At 41.7% G+C, this 20,233-nt stretch overlaps 1 protein-coding gene across 2 annotated transcripts in view; it reads left to right on the top strand.

Moving 5' to 3' along the window:
* Positions 1 to 20,233, top strand: part of LOC310704292 (gamma-aminobutyric acid receptor subunit rho-2) — a gene marked incomplete at its 5' end in the record, with an annotated part of 22,346 nt that extends 2,113 nt beyond the window's left edge. The window contains 9 exons of one of the 2 annotated variants that reach the window (XM_083497561.1): positions 3,948 to 4,054; positions 9,452 to 9,519; positions 9,924 to 10,147; positions 10,772 to 10,854; positions 12,486 to 12,626; positions 13,737 to 13,889; positions 14,741 to 14,937; positions 15,044 to 15,181; positions 16,781 to 20,233. In XM_083497561.1, coding sequence (XP_083353687.1) covers positions 3,948 to 4,054; positions 9,452 to 9,519; positions 9,924 to 10,147; positions 10,772 to 10,854; positions 12,486 to 12,626; positions 13,737 to 13,889; positions 14,741 to 14,937; positions 15,044 to 15,181; positions 16,781 to 17,089 — 1,420 coding nt within the window. In that variant the 3' untranslated portion in view covers positions 17,090 to 20,233. The remainder of the gene's footprint in view (positions 1 to 3,947; positions 4,055 to 9,451; positions 9,520 to 9,923; positions 10,148 to 10,771; positions 10,855 to 12,485; positions 12,627 to 13,736; positions 13,890 to 14,740; positions 14,938 to 15,043; positions 15,182 to 16,780) is intronic. The other variant, XM_083497562.1, reaches the window with a different exon arrangement.

Raw genomic sequence — 20,233 nt, 5'->3', positions numbered from 1 at the left:
TCAAGAAATTGCTGTACATCCTCCTATTGGTACATTTCAAAAATGGGCACTTTGCAGAATTTTTAAAATGAGAATAAACAGCTTTAATATACTATTTATATGTGGGATTGTGCGTATTGTTTAATATCATTCTTTAAACTATCAGAAACGGAATAACATGGCCAGTGGTCAGGGATGAGAGTTGTAGTCCCACCAGCACCTGGAGCACCACAGCTTCTCCAGCCCTGCTGCAAACAATGTATAATAATAATAATAATAATAATAATAATAATAATAATAATAATATTTTGGGTGTCTTTGTTGGGCATCTTTCAACAAAGCATAATAAAAAAATCAAATGTTAAAAACTTCCATATACAGGACTGCATTCAGATGTCTTCTAAAAGTTGTATAGTCATTTATCTCCTTGACATCTGATGGGAGGGCATTCCACAAGGCGGGCGCCACTACCAAGAAGGCTCTCTGCCTGGTTCCCTCTCACTTGGACTTGGACTTGATATCCCACCTTTCACTCCCCTTAAGAAGAAGAAGAAGAAGAAGAAGAAGAAGAAGAAGAAGAAGAAGAGTTTGGATTTGATATCCCGCCTTTCACTCCCCTTTAAGGGGTCTCAAAGCGGCTAACAATCTCCTTTCTCTTCCTCCCCCACAACAAACACTCTGTGAGGTGAGTGGGGCTGAGAGACTTCAAAGAAGTGTGACTAGCCCAAGGTCACCCAGAAGCTGCATGTGGAGGAGCAGGGAAGCGAACCCGGTTCCCCAGATTACGAGACTACCGCTCTTAACCACACTGGCTCTCAAGGAGTATCAAAGCGACTAACAATCTCCTTTCCCTTCCTCCCCCACAACAAACACTGAGGTGAGTGAGGCTGAGAGACTTCAGAGAAGTATGACTAGCCCAAGGTCACCCAGCAGCTGCATGTGGAGGAGCGGGGAAGCGAACCCGGTTCACCATCGCTCTTAAGCACTACACCATACTTCACTTCTTGCAGTGAGGGAGCCACCAGAAGGCCCTTGGAGCTGGACCTCAATGGGGGTGGAGGGGCTCCTTTGGGTGTATAGCACTGAGGCCGTTTATGGCTTTAAAGATCAGCACCAACACTTTGAATTGTGCTCAAAAATGTACTGGGAGCCAGCAAAGATAGGTGGTTAACTCTCACTTCAAACACTGGCAACTGGACAACATCAGCATCCTCCACCACAATTTAGGACAGCAGAGACTGGCTTAGGAGGTGCAGGGCAGGTCGTGTGGCACATATAGCTCTGTCCAACACCTCAACGTCACTGACTCAGCAACTGCTACCTGAGGTGGCTGCCACACACACCCTAGCAGTAGGGCCAGCTCTTTTCTGGATTTTTGACCTGCTCTCTGGGCAGAAGCATCCAAGAGAGACCCAGGTTTCCTCAAAGACCCCTTCTTCCGCATGAAGGGAAATCCTGCCATGGAAGGAAGGAGCCAATTTGGAGAGCTGGCTGTGGCTGTGTAAGTGGCATTGGGAATGCCCCAGATGGCAGACTCTGATTAATTGGAACTCTATTTTTAATCTGCTATCAAGCTGTTAATCGATTAATGCTTTCTGCTTCAACATATAATGGCATTATTTCATATGGCAGTGGGCTTCATAAAATCTTCCTTTCCCTATCATTTCGACATTTCTCAGATTAAAAGTGTTGTACTGTACTTGTTTTATACTGTTTGTAGCTCTTTGTCGTTGTGGGGCACAGAAGTAGAATAAACCATTTTTTTGTGAGACCTGTCAGCACACAGATTTTAGCAATTATTAGCTTAAAAAAATACATTGTTGTTTTTTAACCCCTGACCACTTTTGCTTTAACATTTAGAAGGCACAATTTCATTTAACATTTAGAAAGCACTAGGAAAACATTTTTTCAGTGTACCAAACAAATACAACTCCTAATCATTATAATTGTTCACAATTTCAAACATAAGCTTGTTTACTAGTGAAGACCTACTAAATAAGCACAGTTAAGGTGCACGCTGTGGAAGAAGAAACATAATGTTGGATCATTCAGATTAATGCTATCTGCGCCCTTTTACTGCCTCAAACAACAAGCATATGGGAGGAATTGGATGGTCATATTGAGTGGGTGGGTTGTAGCCAAGTGATTGGAGGTGGGGGATTTTAAATGAAGACATTGCTTCTTCCTCCAAGACCTCCAGCATCTCCCTGTATTCAGTTAAAATTGTTGTCACTTTGCATGTTATATAGATGGCAGGAATCACTCCTTTCCTGCTGTAGTGATTCTCTTCAACTGATCCACAAAGCCCTCTCCAGCTTCTGTGATCATAACCTCAATCTCCAGTCTTGTTCATTCTTTGCACTGGCTCCCTAGTCTTTAACATCAGGTTCAAAAATGTCTCCTCTTCTTCAGGCCTTCCCACCCCTTGCCTATATGCAGAACACACATTATATCCAGTATTTTGACCACATCAGCAAGGCCAAGAGGGGGGTGGGTCTTGTTATCTGGGCATCCCAGGACCTCCATACAAACTGTCCAAGCTTGCACACCCTGGGGAGGCCACTTTAGTGCTGAAAACACAGCACTTTTACTTCACCTCCGGAGGCACACTCCATTGCCTCTTGCGTCTCAAGACAGACGGGTGCCAATAACAACCTCAGATGCTCTACTCATATATAAAGACAACACTATAGTAGTCGTGAGTGTGCTAAGCTCTGTACCACAGTCTCAATCACTCTCCACAAGTTGGAGGGCAAGCATGGAATGTCCTCCATGCACAACTGAGAATTCTGGAAGATTAGGGCTCTAAATTGTTCCAGGAGCTTCCATGAATGCCTGAGGCTCCCTGCTTCAGAAGTTTGTGATCTGGTTAATGGGAGCCAACAAAGGGAGCTTAGTGTGCTAATCCATGATTTCCCCACTGGCATGTTGCTTTGCACATTAGGATAGAACCCCTGAGAGTGTTTGTGACAAGGACATACAGCCCAAAATGGCATCTCCCATGACAACCAATCCCCACTCCCCACTGTAATGTTTGGCGGTGGTACACTACTAATGAAGACTGGGGCCACCATTTTGTGAGTCTCCACACTCCTGCTTCCTGTTCTTAGATGGGCATGGGGTATGATGTGGCGGAGACCTTCACCTATTGAGCTGGAGTATGTGTTACTTAATTCACAAATATGGCTGCCCCACAAAGACTTACAGTGTACTAGCCGCATTCCATATTATGAATACTTCAAAATGTTAGAAATAAATCACTACAAAGAGGCTGTTTAGGGCTGCACAAGTTTGGACCAAACTCAAAGAACTCCCATCAGTCTCAGCTAGCACTTTATCTGCTTCTGACTGTAGCAGTAGTATGTACAACTTTGCAGATCTCACTGCTAGAGCAAAGGGCTCTTGGGTCTTAATTTATTCTAATCCCCCCTCTTAAATCAGCAGTGATTAGAAAACTAGACATTTTCCTCTTACCTAACTGACCCCTGTATACCTTTAGCTGGACTATAATTAAATTTCCACATATGTATGTTATATTCACTTTTATATCAAGAGGTTGCTCTGCTATCTTTTTGCTACTATGCTAGTGGTAACTATAAGGTCACTTCCATTCAACCTGTTTACTGAGGATTCAACCTGAATAGTTTGCACAAGCGTGGCAGGGAGGCTATGTGGCACTGAGTCAAGCAATGATCCACACTTTCCAGAGCATTTCCCATATATTTTCCTTGCCACAAAAAGTCTGTTGTTTTTTAAGTGGACATTTTGTGCAAGAACACCAAATTCACTTTTATCGTTCGAACTAAATTTGCTGGCATGTGCTTGAATCCCACCCGCAAAATAGTGACCGTCTGAAAGTACTTCAACTTCCATTGTAATATCCAAGTTATATAGAATTTCAGTATTATTATTATTATTATTATTAGTTGGATGACTAGGAATGACGGTTCTTTTGCTTTCCATTTTAGTCACATATATAAGAAGAACCATGACATGACCAAAACTCGGACAGGAAAAAGTGAACAGCTCCTGAGGGTAGATGACCATGATTTCACCATGAGACCAGCCTTTGGAGGTAACTGGAGGGGTGTTTCAAATTCGTCCCCACAAAAAATGGTGGGAACGGCATTGTGGGGACTCACTGAGTTCAAGTCTCCAGTATTGACGATTGATCCTCTTTGCACAAGTAGTTATTATTACTACTACTAGTAGTAGTAGTAGTAGTAGTATATCCTGCCCATCTGGGCGGCTTCCAGTACATACAAAAACATAATAAAACGTCAGATCTATAAATGTGGTGAAGAAGCACATGCTCCTACCCCATAGATTTTGCTGAAAATATTCACTGACCTTTTCTAAGCTGCACAATTTATACCTGTAACCCAGAAAGCATGTTAGTGGCAGATGCAGTACGTAAGCACCAAGCTGAATTTAACTGTAGGCATGCACACAAAGAAATCTGGGTACAACTTTGTCTGGAGCTATGGAATTACCATCTAATTTGTGTCAGCAGCTCAGTGTGTTTACCTAAGTGATTGGGTCACAGCTCTTAGGATGTACCTCTTGGGTCTCATCCCTACTGTTTTTTAATGTGTAGTTTCCTGTACCTCAATTAATTCTCCATTGTCCATATGATGCACTCCTCTTAATCACTGCCTTGCCATACTTTCCCCTCCCTCAATTTGTTATACCAGGGATACTCTAAAAAGGAGACGGTATGAGAAAATTCGGACTAAGGGGGAGGAAAGTGGTAGGAAGGCATTGATTTTGTGGAGAATATCACATGGACAATGGAAAATGAATGGATGCTGTTTTATTGCTATGGCCGATGGCTGATGCAAATAAAGATTCATTCATGGAGGCACAGGAAGCTTAGTGTCCACTTTAAACAGCAGTATAGATGGGCCTTTGTCTCAGTTTGGCATGTCCACCGCATCTCACCATACAGGATATATAGATCCCATATGAATATATACCTAAAACCTTCTCTGTTCACCTCATGTATCTGACTTCTCCTTTCCTTGCATGTGGCAGAGCCTTTCCCTGTCCTAATATGAGAGCACATTTGATTTGACCCTTTCAGAGTTATCTCAGTGCCAATGACCTTGTCAGAGCTAGCAGATGTTCAGGTATTATTTACTACAAATATTAATATCTAAAGATTATGTAAATGTTTCATTTGGGCTCCCTTCCTCAAACTCTCACTGTAAGCATTTCATCTAGGACATCTCTCTTTTTTATAGGGAGTCCATGAATAAGCAGCTTTAGCTGATACTTAAAATAGCTGTATCTTTTCCGTCGAAGAACAGCCTAATACGGTTCCTGTGATACGGTTTATTCCCCACCCAGGGTAGTACCAGCCAGTTCCTACTGGGTGACATTTAATTGGCACATATGAGCTAAAAGCAGGTTCTGCTATCTTTTGGGTGCCTGTCCGCATGTTTGCAAAATGGAGAAAATGCCGTGGGCATGACACACAGACCGCAGCCATTAAGCACACTCTGTGGCTTGATGCATTGGCTACAACATAATGTTTATTTCAAGCATCAATTTGGCAGCAGGGAGAGGCAGGGGAGATGATCCTGTGGGCACCAGAGCAGGGCTCTGCAGATAAAAATGGGGCTGTACTCCCTCTGAAGGAGCGAGTTACGTAGTTTGGGGATACTTCTGAAGCCTTTGCTGTTGCTTGAGGCTCAGGTGGCCTCAGTGGTGCAAAGTGCCTTCCATCACCTTTGGCTGGTGGCTCAGCTGTGCCCTTATCTGGACAGAGATAGCCTAACTTGTGTATATTCGGGTAGCTTCTATGTTAGATTAATGCTGCAAGTGCCTTCCTATCTGGTTCCTGCATTTGCAGGCTTGGGGGCACATTGTCAAAAGTAGTACACTACTTCTGCGCTGTTTAGACACTGTAACTGTGCTCCCTTTTGATGCTGTTTGGTCACTGATTCAGTGTAGGAGCGAGCACAACCAAATTTAGCATGTCCTTTCCTTGAAATGAAATCTATAAAACATTCCAAATCAAAGTGGACGGGAAGCACCTTGTACTTGATCATTGGTATAATTAAAACTGTGCTTATTTTTCATGCAAGGTCAAGTCTGGGCTTCAGTCTCCCAGATTATTAATCTCTTGCCTCTTAAAGGAGATCTAAAATCCAATCACAATTTGAAAATAAAAATATAGCAAATGTTGCTCACGGAACGACAGGATTAGCCACCACAGCCTGGAGCCTAGCGGGCAGGTGCAGCAGCATAAGCTTCTCTGCAGAGCCCTGCCAGCAGAACTTAATCCTAACCTACAGAACCTTCCAGTCATCCATGCTGAATCGCTGACGTAATGTTGTTGTGTACACAAATGTAAAAGCTGGAGTGACGTCAACCCTGCGAGGTTCATTCAGATGTAGGATTGCAGTATATGAAAGGGGGAAGTGGGGAGGGGGAGAGAAGCAAGTTCTTCAAAGCATCATGACAGCCCCCACCTCCCTACAAGATCTTGGCTCCCAAGAAGCTCCTCTGCAGTGATGCAGCTAAGGCTAGACATTGCAGCTGAAGCCCAGCCCAGCACCTGCTTCCCTAAATGACCACCCCAGGGTCACAGATGATGTAGGTAGCAGCCAAACACCCCACATCAACACCTGGACTGCTGTGGGTCATGCCAGGGCCCACCACAGCTGACACTGGTTGCCAGACATCTTTTCTTCATGTATGTATGTGTGGCTGGCCGGCATTGTACATGCTCATTCTATTATTCAAAATATGTAAACAAAATATGTAAATGCTGTTTACAGGGACGGCTCATCCCATTTTGCCACTTGAGGGAAAATGCGAAGTGGAGAGGCGTATTTAGGGGAGCATGACTGGTTTGGTTGCACTGGCACAGAGCTAGGGTTGCCATGTTGAGCTTTTTGTTTTAGGAAGACTCGAAAGTTATTGACTTGTCTAAGATCCAGGTCAAAGCACCGCCTTCCGGAAATTCCTCCCAGACATTCTGCCTTTGAAATACCACTAATGTCCAGGAAAATCCAGACGTGGGGCACCGAATTTTGGCATCACACAGGGTGCTGCTGGGGAAGTTCTGCCCCTGTAATTGGAAGTTTCATATGCTTTATGAAGTCCACTTGAGAGCTGTTATATACATTTCCATATTTTACTGTGATTAAATCAGATGCTTAGAAACACAAGTATAAGGATAAACATATCTAAGATAAGACAAAATTCCTAACTGAGGCTGCCTCCAAACTGTTAATATTTTGTGAGAGGGATTAAAGTGTGTACTGAGAAATGTAGGATTGCTCAGTTAAAGCGCTCTGTTGCTGTAGCACAACAAATTAGCTATATATATGTAAGAAATTGACTTCTTTTCCTCTAAGAAAGTAACAGAGTAATGCAATGAAAAGTGTGGGACGAATGAGTGATTAATAGAAAATCTTGTAAATGTCCCACAAGCAAATCAGGATGAATGCTCATTGCCGTATCACTTCCCTGCAATCAAATCAAAAGGAATCTACCCTCCCTGTAAGCTTTGTGCAAGCAAATCAGGAAGAATGCTCAATAAATAGGTCACTTGAAGGAGTCCTGAACAGGCTCAAGCAAGCAACAAAATTCCACACATTAAAAAGTAGACGAACTGATGGAAGTAGGGAGCAAAGTTATCAGTGAGGAGGTCTCTCACACAACCCCTATTGAAATAGATGGAAGTTGCAGGTACCCTGTGGTTTTTTGTAGGGCTTTTTCCCCAGCCATAACTCAGTTCTGGCATCTCTCAGGTGGGTGCCATTGCCATTATAAGAGAACAAGGGAGAAGTTCATGGTGAATTCCAGCACCTATTTTTCTAGAAAAATAGCACTGTTTTTTTCTGTTTCAGGGTCTCTCACCCCAGGCTAGCACCAGCCTCTGTGCTAGCACCAGGCTTATTAGCATATTGGCATTGGCCACACCCCCTTTGGGTATGCAGCCACTCAACAGTTGTCCTCTCTAGGGAATTCAGCCTAGTGGGCTGCAAGGGAAAGATGCTCCCCATCCCTGCTTTATATTTACTAGGACAGAGAAACCAAGCAAGCTAAGACTGGGGGCCACAGGCAAAATAAGCTTCCCAATCACCAGGCAGCTCCTACCACCACCACCCCCAGCTGCTCATTTGATAGGGACTTGTGTAAGAGACATTCCTCATGCATTGCATCCTAGAATCTCTAACAGATACTTTCAGGGTTTTCCATTTCTTTTCCCTTCCCCACCCTTTATTTCCTGTACGTCAGAGTTTTATTTTGTTTCCCCTTCTATAGTGTTAGTCGGTGACGAATTTAACTAATCATCTGGAGCAGCATCCCCCCCCAACCTCCCTCTTCTACCACTGTGTAGTTTAGTTGGAAGCAGAGACAGGATTAAAAACCTAGCAGCTTTCTAATGACCGCAAGGATTAGCGAGATCAGAAATCTCTTGACATCTTCCTGTGACTCATCACCAGATGCTTAATTCAACAGTATGGTCTGCAGCACGGACAACCTTCTAAACCCACCCAGGCAAGGCTTGAGGCTGTTGGATTTATATTGTTTTTGATTCTATAAAAAGTGCTCACCCTGGCTGTAGTTTTTTTTAAATGATTCCTGCTATTTTATAATACTACTCAGCAGGATACTCTTTAAAAAAATATATATTTCCACTGTGCTTGAACATAAACGCTATGTGATTTGTGTGTGATGTCAGGATGTAGACAGCATCCTGTAGGATGTAGGTCAGCAACCTTTTTCAGCAGGGGGCCGTTCCACTGTCCCTCAGACCTTGTGGGGGGCCAGACTATATTTTGAAAAAATATATGAACAAATTCCTATGCCCCACAAATAACCCAGAGATGCATTTTAAATAAAAGGACACATTCTACTCATGTAAAAACATGCTGATTCCCGGACCGTCTGCGGGCTGGATTGAGAAGGTGATTGGGCCACATCCGGCCCACAGACCTTAGGTTGCCTACCCCTGATGTAGACTTTACAAAAGTCAAATGCGTATGGCAATTTAAAGCACTGTGCTAACAACTCTTCTTCTAGGAATATTATTAGCAGTTTCTACAATTAACTAACACTTGGAAGCAGTCAGATATGTAATAATATCCAAAACAAAAGCAGGAATAAATAAATAAATGGAGTCCAGCAGTTCCATTGTTGTAGTACATCCAATTTTGAGCTAGACTCTACGCAGCTATAGAAAGCTTAATATATTCAGTTACATACTATATTTTGGACATTTTCGTGAGATCATATTAATAGGAATATTTAATGACTCTCGTTTTTAAAAGGATGTTTATGAAATGCTGAAGGTAGATATTAATAGTTAAGGTATTAATAAGATATTTATATGGTATAGTACTGTGTGATTTCATATGGCATATTTAATGACAATTTTATGTAAATATTTGTATAAGAATAGTTTTTTTTAATAATAGGTAGTTTTTAATAGTTCAATTTCACTCTGTCACAGGCCCTGCTATTCCTGTCGGGGTGGACGTGCAGGTTGAAAGTTTGGACAGTATTTCTGAGGTCGATATGGTATGTAATTTTCAATTAAGGTTTGATTACTTGTGCCTAGTCAGGGAAAAAAAACATATTTTGCTTCCAGGTAAAGGTAAGGTGTCCCACACCTGAGTTTTAATTATTTCTTACAACTAATATCGTTATGAGATTACCACGGATAGAGATATCATTATAGGTTTGACTTTAAACAAAGAAGCAGCTAGGTGTATTATGTGTTCATAAACAGGTAAACAAGTGAGGAGGACAAGAAAGGCATTCCATTCCTCTGGAATGCTGCTAAAGACAAACAGTGATTCCGTACCTCAGCAGTGGATACATCATTTGGACTTTCTCCTCATCCATTCTACTCATTTCTTCACATGTGTGGAACATATAACCACAAGACACATTATCTCCCCTTTTTCTTCCTCTCGTTGCAGGACTTTACAATGACCCTGTACCTGAGGCATTACTGGAAGGATGAGCGCCTCTCCTTTCCCAGTCATACTAACAAAAGCATGACTTTCGATGGGAGGCTGGTGAAGAAGATCTGGGTGCCAGATGTCTTCTTCGTTCACTCAAAAAGATCCTTCATTCATGACACAACCACTGACAACATCATGCTGCGGGTGTTCCCAGATGGCCATGTGCTCTATAGTATGAGGTGAAAAGCGCACCAATTAGCTCAATGTGAACAGCACTGTATTGTTTGCCCAGAAATATATTGGAATAGCTCTACAGTGTAATAATAATATTTGATGGTTAATATCTGACAGCCGTTTTAACTAACACACTCAGGAGCCCTTGTTCCTCTGTATAGGTAAAGGTAAAGGGACCCCTGACCATTAGGTCCAGTCATGACCAACTCTGGGGTTGCACGCTCATCTCGCTCTAAAGGCTGAGGGAGCCGGCGTTTGTCCACAGACAGCTTCCGGGTCATGTGGCCAGCATGACTAAGCCACTTCTGGCAAACCAGAGCAGCACACGGAAACGCTGTTTACCTTCCTCTGTATAGCAAGTGGCAAAACAGGAATTAATATAATACCTGAAAGAAGGAGAAAAACCTAGTGCATGTGGCCTCCATAGTGATCCTGGTTATCTCAGCTCCACTAATTAATCTGCAATTACACTGTAATTTTATTAATCTACCAATTGAATCAATTACAACTTGCAGCCTGCCCAAGTATGGAGATTGGGGAGGGTACTATCTCCCTATATTTTCCCTGCACCTGTGACTCGGTCCTATTCCCTACCTAGCGAACCTGACTTTTCTTTTTGGAATTTCTAGGATCACGGTTACAGCCATGTGCAACATGGACTTCAGCCGATTTCCGCTAGATTCGCAGACTTGTACTCTGGAGCTCGAAAGCTGTATGTGCCATTCATGTTTCTATCTGCAATGTTTTCCTAAATGTCTACACAATTCTTTATGGATTTGTTTGAAGTGTGCATGTTAAAGTGAACATAGGATCCATGGGATCTGCCGATGACTGTGCACCACAAGCCAATAAATGTAGTCATATAAGAGCTGACCAAGCATAGAATCCAGCATATCAGAGACTGGATATATATGTCTAGGTAAATGCCTATGTCACTGTAACCAAGGGGCAACCAATGGAACATCCTGCAGACCATGGAGTCTAGGAGGTGGAAAAGGCATGTTTCAATTATGCAAATGTTAATGCTGAGCATCCCTGACTCTGGAAGAGGCTTAATTGCTCTGTGAACCATAAATTTTACATTCGTGTGTCCACTGGCTGAAAAAAGGTTCCCCACTCATGGTAAATACGGCAAGATCCTATTTAGTATTACCATTTGGCCATGCCATGTTCCAACAGTTTTGTGTATATGTACACAACAAATGATTCTGTTTCTATAACAGTGCAGTTCTCATGGTTGCTGTGCAAAGAATCCTGGGAACTGTCATCTGGTGAGAGTGCTGAGAATTAACAATTTTTATGTATGTATGCATGCATGTCTCACCCATCTGGAACAAAAGTAACACTCAGGGTAGTGTGCAATGTTTAAAATTACAGTTTCATTTTTTTAAAAAAAGGTAGGAAAGATCCCAAGCACACCACACTTATAGATTTGTTATTCCCAAAGTCCTTGAAGGAGAGGGACGGAACCTTAAGGTTACAATCCTATGTATGGCTACTTGGAAGTAGGAATAGGGAGAAATTCGGTTACTTTGCATTTGAAGGAGAACCTATCTCATCATCACTGAAACACAGCCATCCTTTGAGATTCACACTTCTCTAAATTTTGCAAAGCATTTCTCCAGCCAGGAAATCTGTACAAAGACACATATATGAGTGCATATATGAGTGAAAATAACATACCAAAATGCCTTCCAAAAATGCTTATACAAGGAATATATAAAGAAATTGCATACAAAACTGTGTATATTGTGAGAATTTAATAGTAAACTCTTAACGATGTGGATAACTTAAAATTGTGATAATGAGAAATATAGAGAAGCCAAAATCAACAGATTCACCCAGTCCTACTTGGGAATAACCCCAACCGAAAAGAGTGAATTTACTTCTGGGTAAATGTGCATAGGATTATGCAGATTTGAGTGTGAATCCCAGTGAGCTCACAGGAGTTACGGTACTTCTGAATAAATGTATGTAGGATTGCTGCATAAACCTTTTTAAAGTTTGAGAGTAGAGATATACTAATCAAGCATGTTTGTGTAATAATACTTTCTCCTCCTCTGTCCAATGTTTGTTAATCTTAAGAACCCCAGTTTAGTTATGTGAGATTATTATTGTTTATATACCACCCTTCATCTGAAGATCTTAGGGCGGTTCACAAGGTAAAAATACAGGAGATTAGTATCAGTACTAGCCAGCACCCAGGTCCATTATATATTAAAAAAACGACAGATTATTTTATTGCCCTCTCACATTAAGCCATTGATTCATCTGACTATTTCACTATTTTGCTGTTGACCTATAAATGTAATATTATTTTTGTCCCATCACTACCCTCCACAGATGCTTACACAGATGAAGATCTGATGCTGTACTGGAAAAATGGGAATGAATCTCTAAAAACAGATGAGAAAATCTCCTTGTCTCAGTTCTTGATACAAAAATTTCATACAACCTCCAGACTCGCTTTCTATAGTAGCACTGGTATCAGGTTTTCTTGCTAATCGTCTTCTAAATGCCTGCCACGCTTATAACCCAGCCTCACAAGTTTGCCTGGTGAAATGCCAATAAAATTTCACTAGTCCCTTTTCTGTCTTTTGTTCATCATCATCATCATCATCATCATCATCACCATCACCATCACCATCATCCTGCCTTTCTTTGAAGGGCAAGATTCAAAGCTTTGCCCATCCCCATTTTATCTGCACAATAATATTATGAGGTAGGTTAGGCTGAGAGATAGTGACTGGCCAAAGGTCATCCAGTGAGCATCATGGCTGAGTAGAGATTTCAACTTGGAACTCTCCAATCCTTGTCCAATATTCTAAACACTATACCACAAACACTGTCTGTTCTCTGTGAGTATTTAAAAATCATTGAGCATAACACTAAGGGTCAAACTCTGCATGTTGATTGATTTGCATTCAGGTGCCTCTTTTTTATTCTCTAGTCTGACCTTAATAAGCACCTTTGAAATTTTCTCATGCTATTTGCATGGATGCAATCAAAGCATGAGCAAGCCATTTTAAAATCATCTGCACATTCTATATGATGTAGGTTTCAATGTGGAAATGCAAAAAAGGTGTAGAAATACTGGAGATCAGTGGATGGTACTAAGTTTACCAAAAGCTGTGCGATCTTCTAAGATAATAATTTCCACAAGCACAAAGGCACTCTGTGCATATGTTAATGATCCCCAACCTGCTGTTAAGGAACAAAAGTGTCATTTTATATGGTAGTTTAATATGAACAGTATTAAGTACCTCACTGTGTAAGTCCTTTGGCAAAGTCACTCTCAGTCTCGCTCCCCATTTGTAAAATGAGAATAGAAACTTGTTCTGAAGTCAAAATGAATTCTTTAAATTTAATCACACAGAGAAAGTGTTATCTATATAATAGTATATATTAGTATTTCTTCCTTGTCTCTTTTTCTGTTCTTCTATTTTGTACTTTCAGAACCATCCTTTATCCCTGCCCTCTCTTTGCTGCACTTTTATCTCTGCATTACATACTATGTCTCACCTAATTATTGCTCATACTGCCATAAGGAGGCCTCCACACATTTTTTAATAGCTGCCATTTTCTACCTAACAGGTTGGTACAATCGTTTGTACATTAACTTCACGTTACGTCGCCACATCTTTTTCTTTTTGCTGCAAACATATTTTCCAGCCACACTCATGGTCATGCTATCTTGGGTGTCATTCTGGATCGATCGCAGGGCTGTGCCTGCTAGAGTATCGTTAGGTGAGTGATTCTTCTCAACTTTTATAAAGGACGGCAGAGCTGGATACAAGGGAAGGAAAACTACAGGGTCACTATGAGCTATATCCAACCAAGTTACACTCAGACTAGACTCATTGGAGTTAATGGACCTAAGTTGTGTGAGAGGCAGAGTCTAATTACTGCAGGGCCAGGGAAACTGTCGTCCCCCATATGTTGTTGGACTTTAATTCTCAGCAGCCTCAACTAGAATGACCTATGGTCAGTAAGGATTGTTTGTTTATTGCATTTACAGTATATTTCACCTTTTCCTCCAAGTAACTCTTCAAGATGGTGTACACGGCTCTCCCCCCTCCTCATTTAATCCCCACTAAGGTTAGGCAATGACTGGCCCAAGGTCACTCAGGAGATTCAAACCCTGGCTTCCCAGGTTATAGTTCAACACACTAACCACTATACCACACTGGCTTTTGATGGGATGGGAGTTGCAGTCCAGTAACTTTTGGAGGTCAAAAGGTTTCTCATTCTTGAATTACTGTAATCTCCAAACTAAAATGGGGAGAGACTAAGACCCAATGATTAACACTGAAACTAAGCTTAGCTTCATAATAGATGCTTGTTGACAGTAATTTAATTCTAAAATAGTCTATGCGGTCCAGTGTTCCTTCAAGTCAAACCCACTGATCTGCAAGTTCTTCCATTGAACGCAGTGTGCCTGGTGTCTGACTGTGATTGCTTAGTGGCGAGATTCTATTCTTTATTATCACTTCACATGTACCACATTGAGCCATAGTTTTTTTGAAAACAGGTTCTGTGGCTATGAGACCTGGCTGAAATTAAACCCAATCCTTAACATTTGTGTGGGGCCTTTTCAGGGATCACAACGGTGCTGACCATGTCTACCATCATCACGGGCGTCAATGCCTCCATGCCTCGAGTTTCCTACATCAAGGCTGTGGACATTTACCTCTGGGTCAGTTTTGTGTTCGTCTTCCTTTCGGTGATAGAGTACGCAGCCGTGAACTACCTGACCACTGTGCAAGAGCGAAAGCAGAGGAAGCTGCGAGAAAAGGTGAGAAGCACTTCCTGCACACCTGACTAATATATTAGGGGCTAGTGAATACAAATGAGGAAAACTGACCCTTGTGTGTCTGTGTGTGTGAACAATTTTTGTCTAGAGCATGCAAGCTGACTCCGAATCCCTGACACCACAAAAGCAGGAGTTGGTGATAGTAGGAACAACAGAGGGAAGGAAACTAAGATCAGAACTGGGGAAGTCTGCAACCTGGGACTTTGGCAAAGACAATATAGGGAGGGTAAGAAGGGGGAAATTCAGTATGGCATTTCCCTGTGTTTGCTGCGTTGTTTTTAGGTACTCCTGATGAATCATGACGAAGCCCTGACCAGTCAGGTGCGCATTTCAAAACTGGATTCAGCCAGTATAATAGTAGGAGCTAGACGCTTGCAATACAAAATATAGACGGGCCTCTTGCGTTACACAGAAGTTGTGGCTTCTGTGAACTCTGTAGATTTGCTTTTATGCTTTCATTGTGTCTTCTGAATTGCACCCTGCCCTGAGACTCCTGCTACTGAAGGGAGCTTATAAATGACCTTAATTAATTATAATTTTATAATTAATTATGAATTAAGGGGCCGGAACAGATGCATGAATGACATATGCATCCCATTTGCACTTTCCATGTCATGTGCAAAGGGGTAGCTTGTGCATCTTTTCCACAATTAAACAAGCAAACCAGAGATCCACACACACAGCCAACGTGAATCTGATCAGGTGGATCTGCAGCTGAACCACACGATGCTCACTTGGGGCCCCAGTCAGCTGGCTTGAAATATCATTTAATGCCAATGGGGAAACACATCCTCATCTGAAGCTGATTAGTTGTAGTGTTTGCCACTTGTGTGAATAGAGTTGGGTCCAGGCTCCTGTGCTTTTATGGTGCAACAGAGCTCACCCCATTGCGCAGATTCAAACCACCAACCTTCCGATTGGCAAGTCCAAGAGGCTCAATGGTTTAGACCACAGCACCACCTGCGTCCCCTTTGACGATGAGATGCTTCTGTCAACCTAGCAGTTTGAAAGCACACCAGTGCAAGTATATAAATAGGTACTGCTGCGGTGGGAAGGTAAACAAGGCTTTGTGCACTCTGCCTTCCTTCAGAGTGTCCCGTTGCGCCAGAAGTGGTTTAGTCATGTTGGCCACACGACCCAGAAAGCTATCTGTGGACAAACACTGGCTCCCTTAGCCTCAAGTGAGATGAGCGCCGCACCCCATATTCGCCTTTGACTGGACTTAACCATCCAGGGGTCCTTTACCTTTACCTTTTACCTTGCTTTTATGGTGACTCATATATTGTTGTTAATTGTAGGAAAAGGAAAAGTATAATTTGTGTGATCACCATTCTGAGTTCTACAGTCATTTATATAAGTCAGTGTTACTGTATAAAAAGAAAGGTTGTCTTTATCCTCAGCTATTTTTCAATCAAATTTTGAGCTGCAGACTTCCAGAAAATAAGAAAAATATGGTAGTTAAAGGATCTCCAGTATTCCTATACAATTGGTATTGCACCTTTACTGCAAGGAAATGTAAGTCCAAATGGATGCAAAATTTCAGAATTAAAACTTATTGTTATCTTATGTCACACAAATAATATTTTCCACCCTGAATTCACCTTTGCTTAACCCATACAGGGTTTCATGAGCAGATGGATAGTACACCTGTATGGGTTTAGTGTGTCTTGATAATAACTTTGGGAAACTGCAGAAAAAGAGAATACGATTTTCAGTTGCAACATTAATGCATTTTCTGTATAAAATCAAGGTGTAATTTTTGTCCCCTGTTCTGTTTTTGCAATGCCTGAGTTTTCATCTGCCTTTTATTGTTCTCTTTTCTCAGTTTCCATGCACGTGTGGAATACCTTCTACAAAAACTATGATGCTGGATGGTATTTACAGTGAATCGGATACCAATAGCCTAGAAGGGTACCCAAGAGGCCAGATGGTGGCTGAGGAGGATAAGCAAGACAAGATGGTGGTCCATTTGGCCCTGAATAATGAGTCTAACTCATCAAGGAAGAAAGGGCTGAAGGGACATGTTAGCCTCCGTATCATGCAAAACACACACGCCATTGACAAATACTCCAGAGTAATATTTCCAGGCACCTATATATTTTTTAATTTAATATACTGGTCTGTCTTTTGCTGAATATGCTAAGGCAGTGATTTCCCCAGGAGATACTTTAAAGACTATTGTGATTTTTGAGGCTTTTTGGCCTCTGAGAGAGAAAGCAATCCCGTCCTGTTGCACCTTTGGAGTGTGTGTTGGAAAGGAGGCACTGTAACACACAATGCTATTTGGAGACCGTTCACCTGTGCCAGTTAATTTAGGCTTCCCATTCCTTTGTTAATTTTTGATAGTCTTGACTTTCATACTTGAAAACATCCACCTGTTGGCTTTGGATCTCAGTCACTGCATGTGTCTTTTACAAGTGGATGCTGGCAATAGGATGGCCGGATCTACACTTTTAAAAGGGATCTGGAGTAGATTTGGGGTTTGCTATGAAATGTTGAAATCAAGGGAAATTGCTACACCCTTAAGGAGAATGTGGTGGTTTTTATTATTATTACAAGCTGACACCTGTAGGGTTTGTTTTGCAACTACTATGGACAAACCACCCAAGATAATCTGCCTGATAAGAAAAAGGGGCTTCATATGGTGACTGAAACTGTCTTGAAAACAGCAGATTTTCTTAGGATGCTGTTTAAGAAGGCTGCTTTTACAAGTGAGGTTGCACATGATAGCTGGGTATCCCAGTGTATTTCCACAAGCACTTTTTACCTTTCTTCCCTCCTCACAAACTCCTGTATGTTGCAGGAGGAAAGTTACACCCCGCCCCCACATCTTTATAATGTTCTCCGTACATGGGAACAAATTCAGTCAGGGGTTATACATTTTCTAGGCATTCAGTGGACTAAATGCTATTGTCTTTTTGGGGAGTAGGGCTGCCTAGATGAACATAAAGGGTTATTTCTTGCAACATAAGGATCAGGTTTAGGCATGGCCCACAAAGCTCTACATTTTGGTACTCTGGTTTTTCTTATTTATTTGAATTAGAGATAAATAACACTGGAAATATGAACCTGAAGCTCATTCTGAATGCAAAAACAGCAAAGAGTGGTGCCTTAAAGGTGAACAGGGTTGTTGCGACATGACATTTTGGGGGCTCATTTTTGTCAGATGTAGGAAATGCTATCTTCAGTTATGTAATACGCACACAGGAACATATACAGAGAAAAAAATTTTATAGACAATAATTCTGGGCTTTTCTTAAAGGAGGAAATATATAATGAAGACTCCCATGTAAATATTAAGAGGGGGATATCAAAAGCTGGGAACCATGCAGGAAATGGAGCAGAGAAGTATCAGATACATAGGCTAATTTATCTTCGTTACTTTGCAATATGTAGGTACCCCACTCCAGAGATCCTTGTTTGAAGTAGTAAGAAAGGACAAAGGGGAACCCTGGAATTAATCGCCACATCCCTCAGCAGATATTAGAAGCTTGTCAGAACTGACAACATTAACCAACCAGTTGTATATGCAACCTTGTGTGCTGGTCCTGATTTCTCCCCATGCTGCAATATTTTGCACATGTGCAGGATTGTACAAAGAAGGGCAATTCACAAACAGAAGCTCATTTCTATATGTAATTCATTCTCTCAGTTAAGTGGGTATAAGGTTGTAGCTGCACCACATTGTGCCTTAGTTTCCCCATCTGTAAAATAGGGGGTGATGAACTAGCCTACCTCACAGGAGTGTTTTGAAAGCTTGACTGACTAAGAATGATTGCTAAGACATTTCAGATTCTTTTTTAAGGCCCAGTGTAAATGTAGGGTGTTATTTTTATAATGAATATACAGGGCCATAGCTGTCAATCCTATTCGGAATAAGGGAATTTCCCTTAAAAAATGGAAAACGTTGACAGCTATGATACAGGCTCAGTTTGCATATCACAGTAAGCCATAATAATTAAAGGTTTGTGGTGAACATAGCAATCTGGGCTGTCTTGCTCCATTCCCTGCTAATGCATAGAGGATGCAAACCTAAATCCCTGGCATAACATTATGTCTGAACCAGGGATCGTGGTTTATTCCTGACCAGCCAAGTACAAAACCTGGCCTACCATCATGATTTGTTTAGAGCAGCAGTGGCCTTCAAAGTGGTTTGGTGCTGCTTACCTGGCTTCCCAACGTGGAGGTCACTGCATGGAGGGTCAAGAAAGCTGACAGGTTGGTGCAGTGCAAGTTCTGCATCAGGACAAATCTGATTCTCACTGACCTCCCTGCTGCTTCTCCCCTCTCCTTTTCAGTTACCATCAACAATCTCTGTGTTGGTAAGCTATCCTGTTCTGCCCCACTGACTGCAGTGGTTTTGAGTGAAACAAATAATGATCCCTGGTTTTTATGTAGTACTAAACCAGAGACCATGGTTTGTTTCTCCCCAGCACTATGGGAGAGAAGAGCAGGTGTAATTGATTCATGCACAGTAAACCATGGTTCTGGTTTACTGTGAAGTGCAGATGTGGTCAGTGTAACTTAACGAAGCAGCCTGCTGCTAATTAGTACATTAATGCGAAGTATAAAGAACTACCAGGAAAACTGGTTTCCTATACATCAGGCATGTGCAAAGTCCGTTTCGGGGGGCCTAATCAGCCCACCAGTCAGTTTAATCTGGCCCCTGTGGTCAACAACTTTGGCCAGCCCTTATGGCCCTTCACTTCATCCAATCTGGCCCTCTTTGAAAAAAGTTTGCACACCACTGCTACACATGAATCATTCGGAATTTTCAGGAACAACGGGGCCAAGCTAGCCATGGTTCACCACAAGCAACACCAGTGGATTTGCACCAGGGATAAATGTTTAACTGTAATAAAATAGTGTGCATACAGGTTAATTTAACTTGCTGTGTAAATAATTATATTGGCTACAGATTGTTATTTATTTTTACAAGCTCTCTTGCTTAACCTATCTAGTGGCAGGAGAGAGTTATTCAGATGCTACATTCTGTTTTGTCTACATGATCACTCATTTAAATGCTAACTTTGTTCTGAAGAGCTTAGCCTTAGGTAACTTAATATGCACATGTGCATGCATAGAATATAAAACTAAGTGTTTCTAGCAGATGGAGTTATGTGTCCTGGACATGGGTACGGGTCTGGGATTGTCAGTTACTGAAATGACAGTCTTGAGCAGAAGCATAGTATTGTTTGACAGCTCTGAGACTGTATTTGCTGTCTGATTCAAAATTTTAGCTCAGTAGTGGATACCAATAAAGAACAAGACCTCTTAA

The sequence above is a fragment of the Podarcis liolepis genome (assembly GCF_965112155.1).
Source record: "Podarcis liolepis genome assembly, chromosome: 3".
NCBI lineage: Eukaryota > Metazoa > Chordata > Lepidosauria > Squamata > Lacertidae > Podarcis > Podarcis liolepis.
Note: the sequence above shows the minus strand (reverse complement) of the source record. Positions and strands in the feature narration are given on the sequence as shown.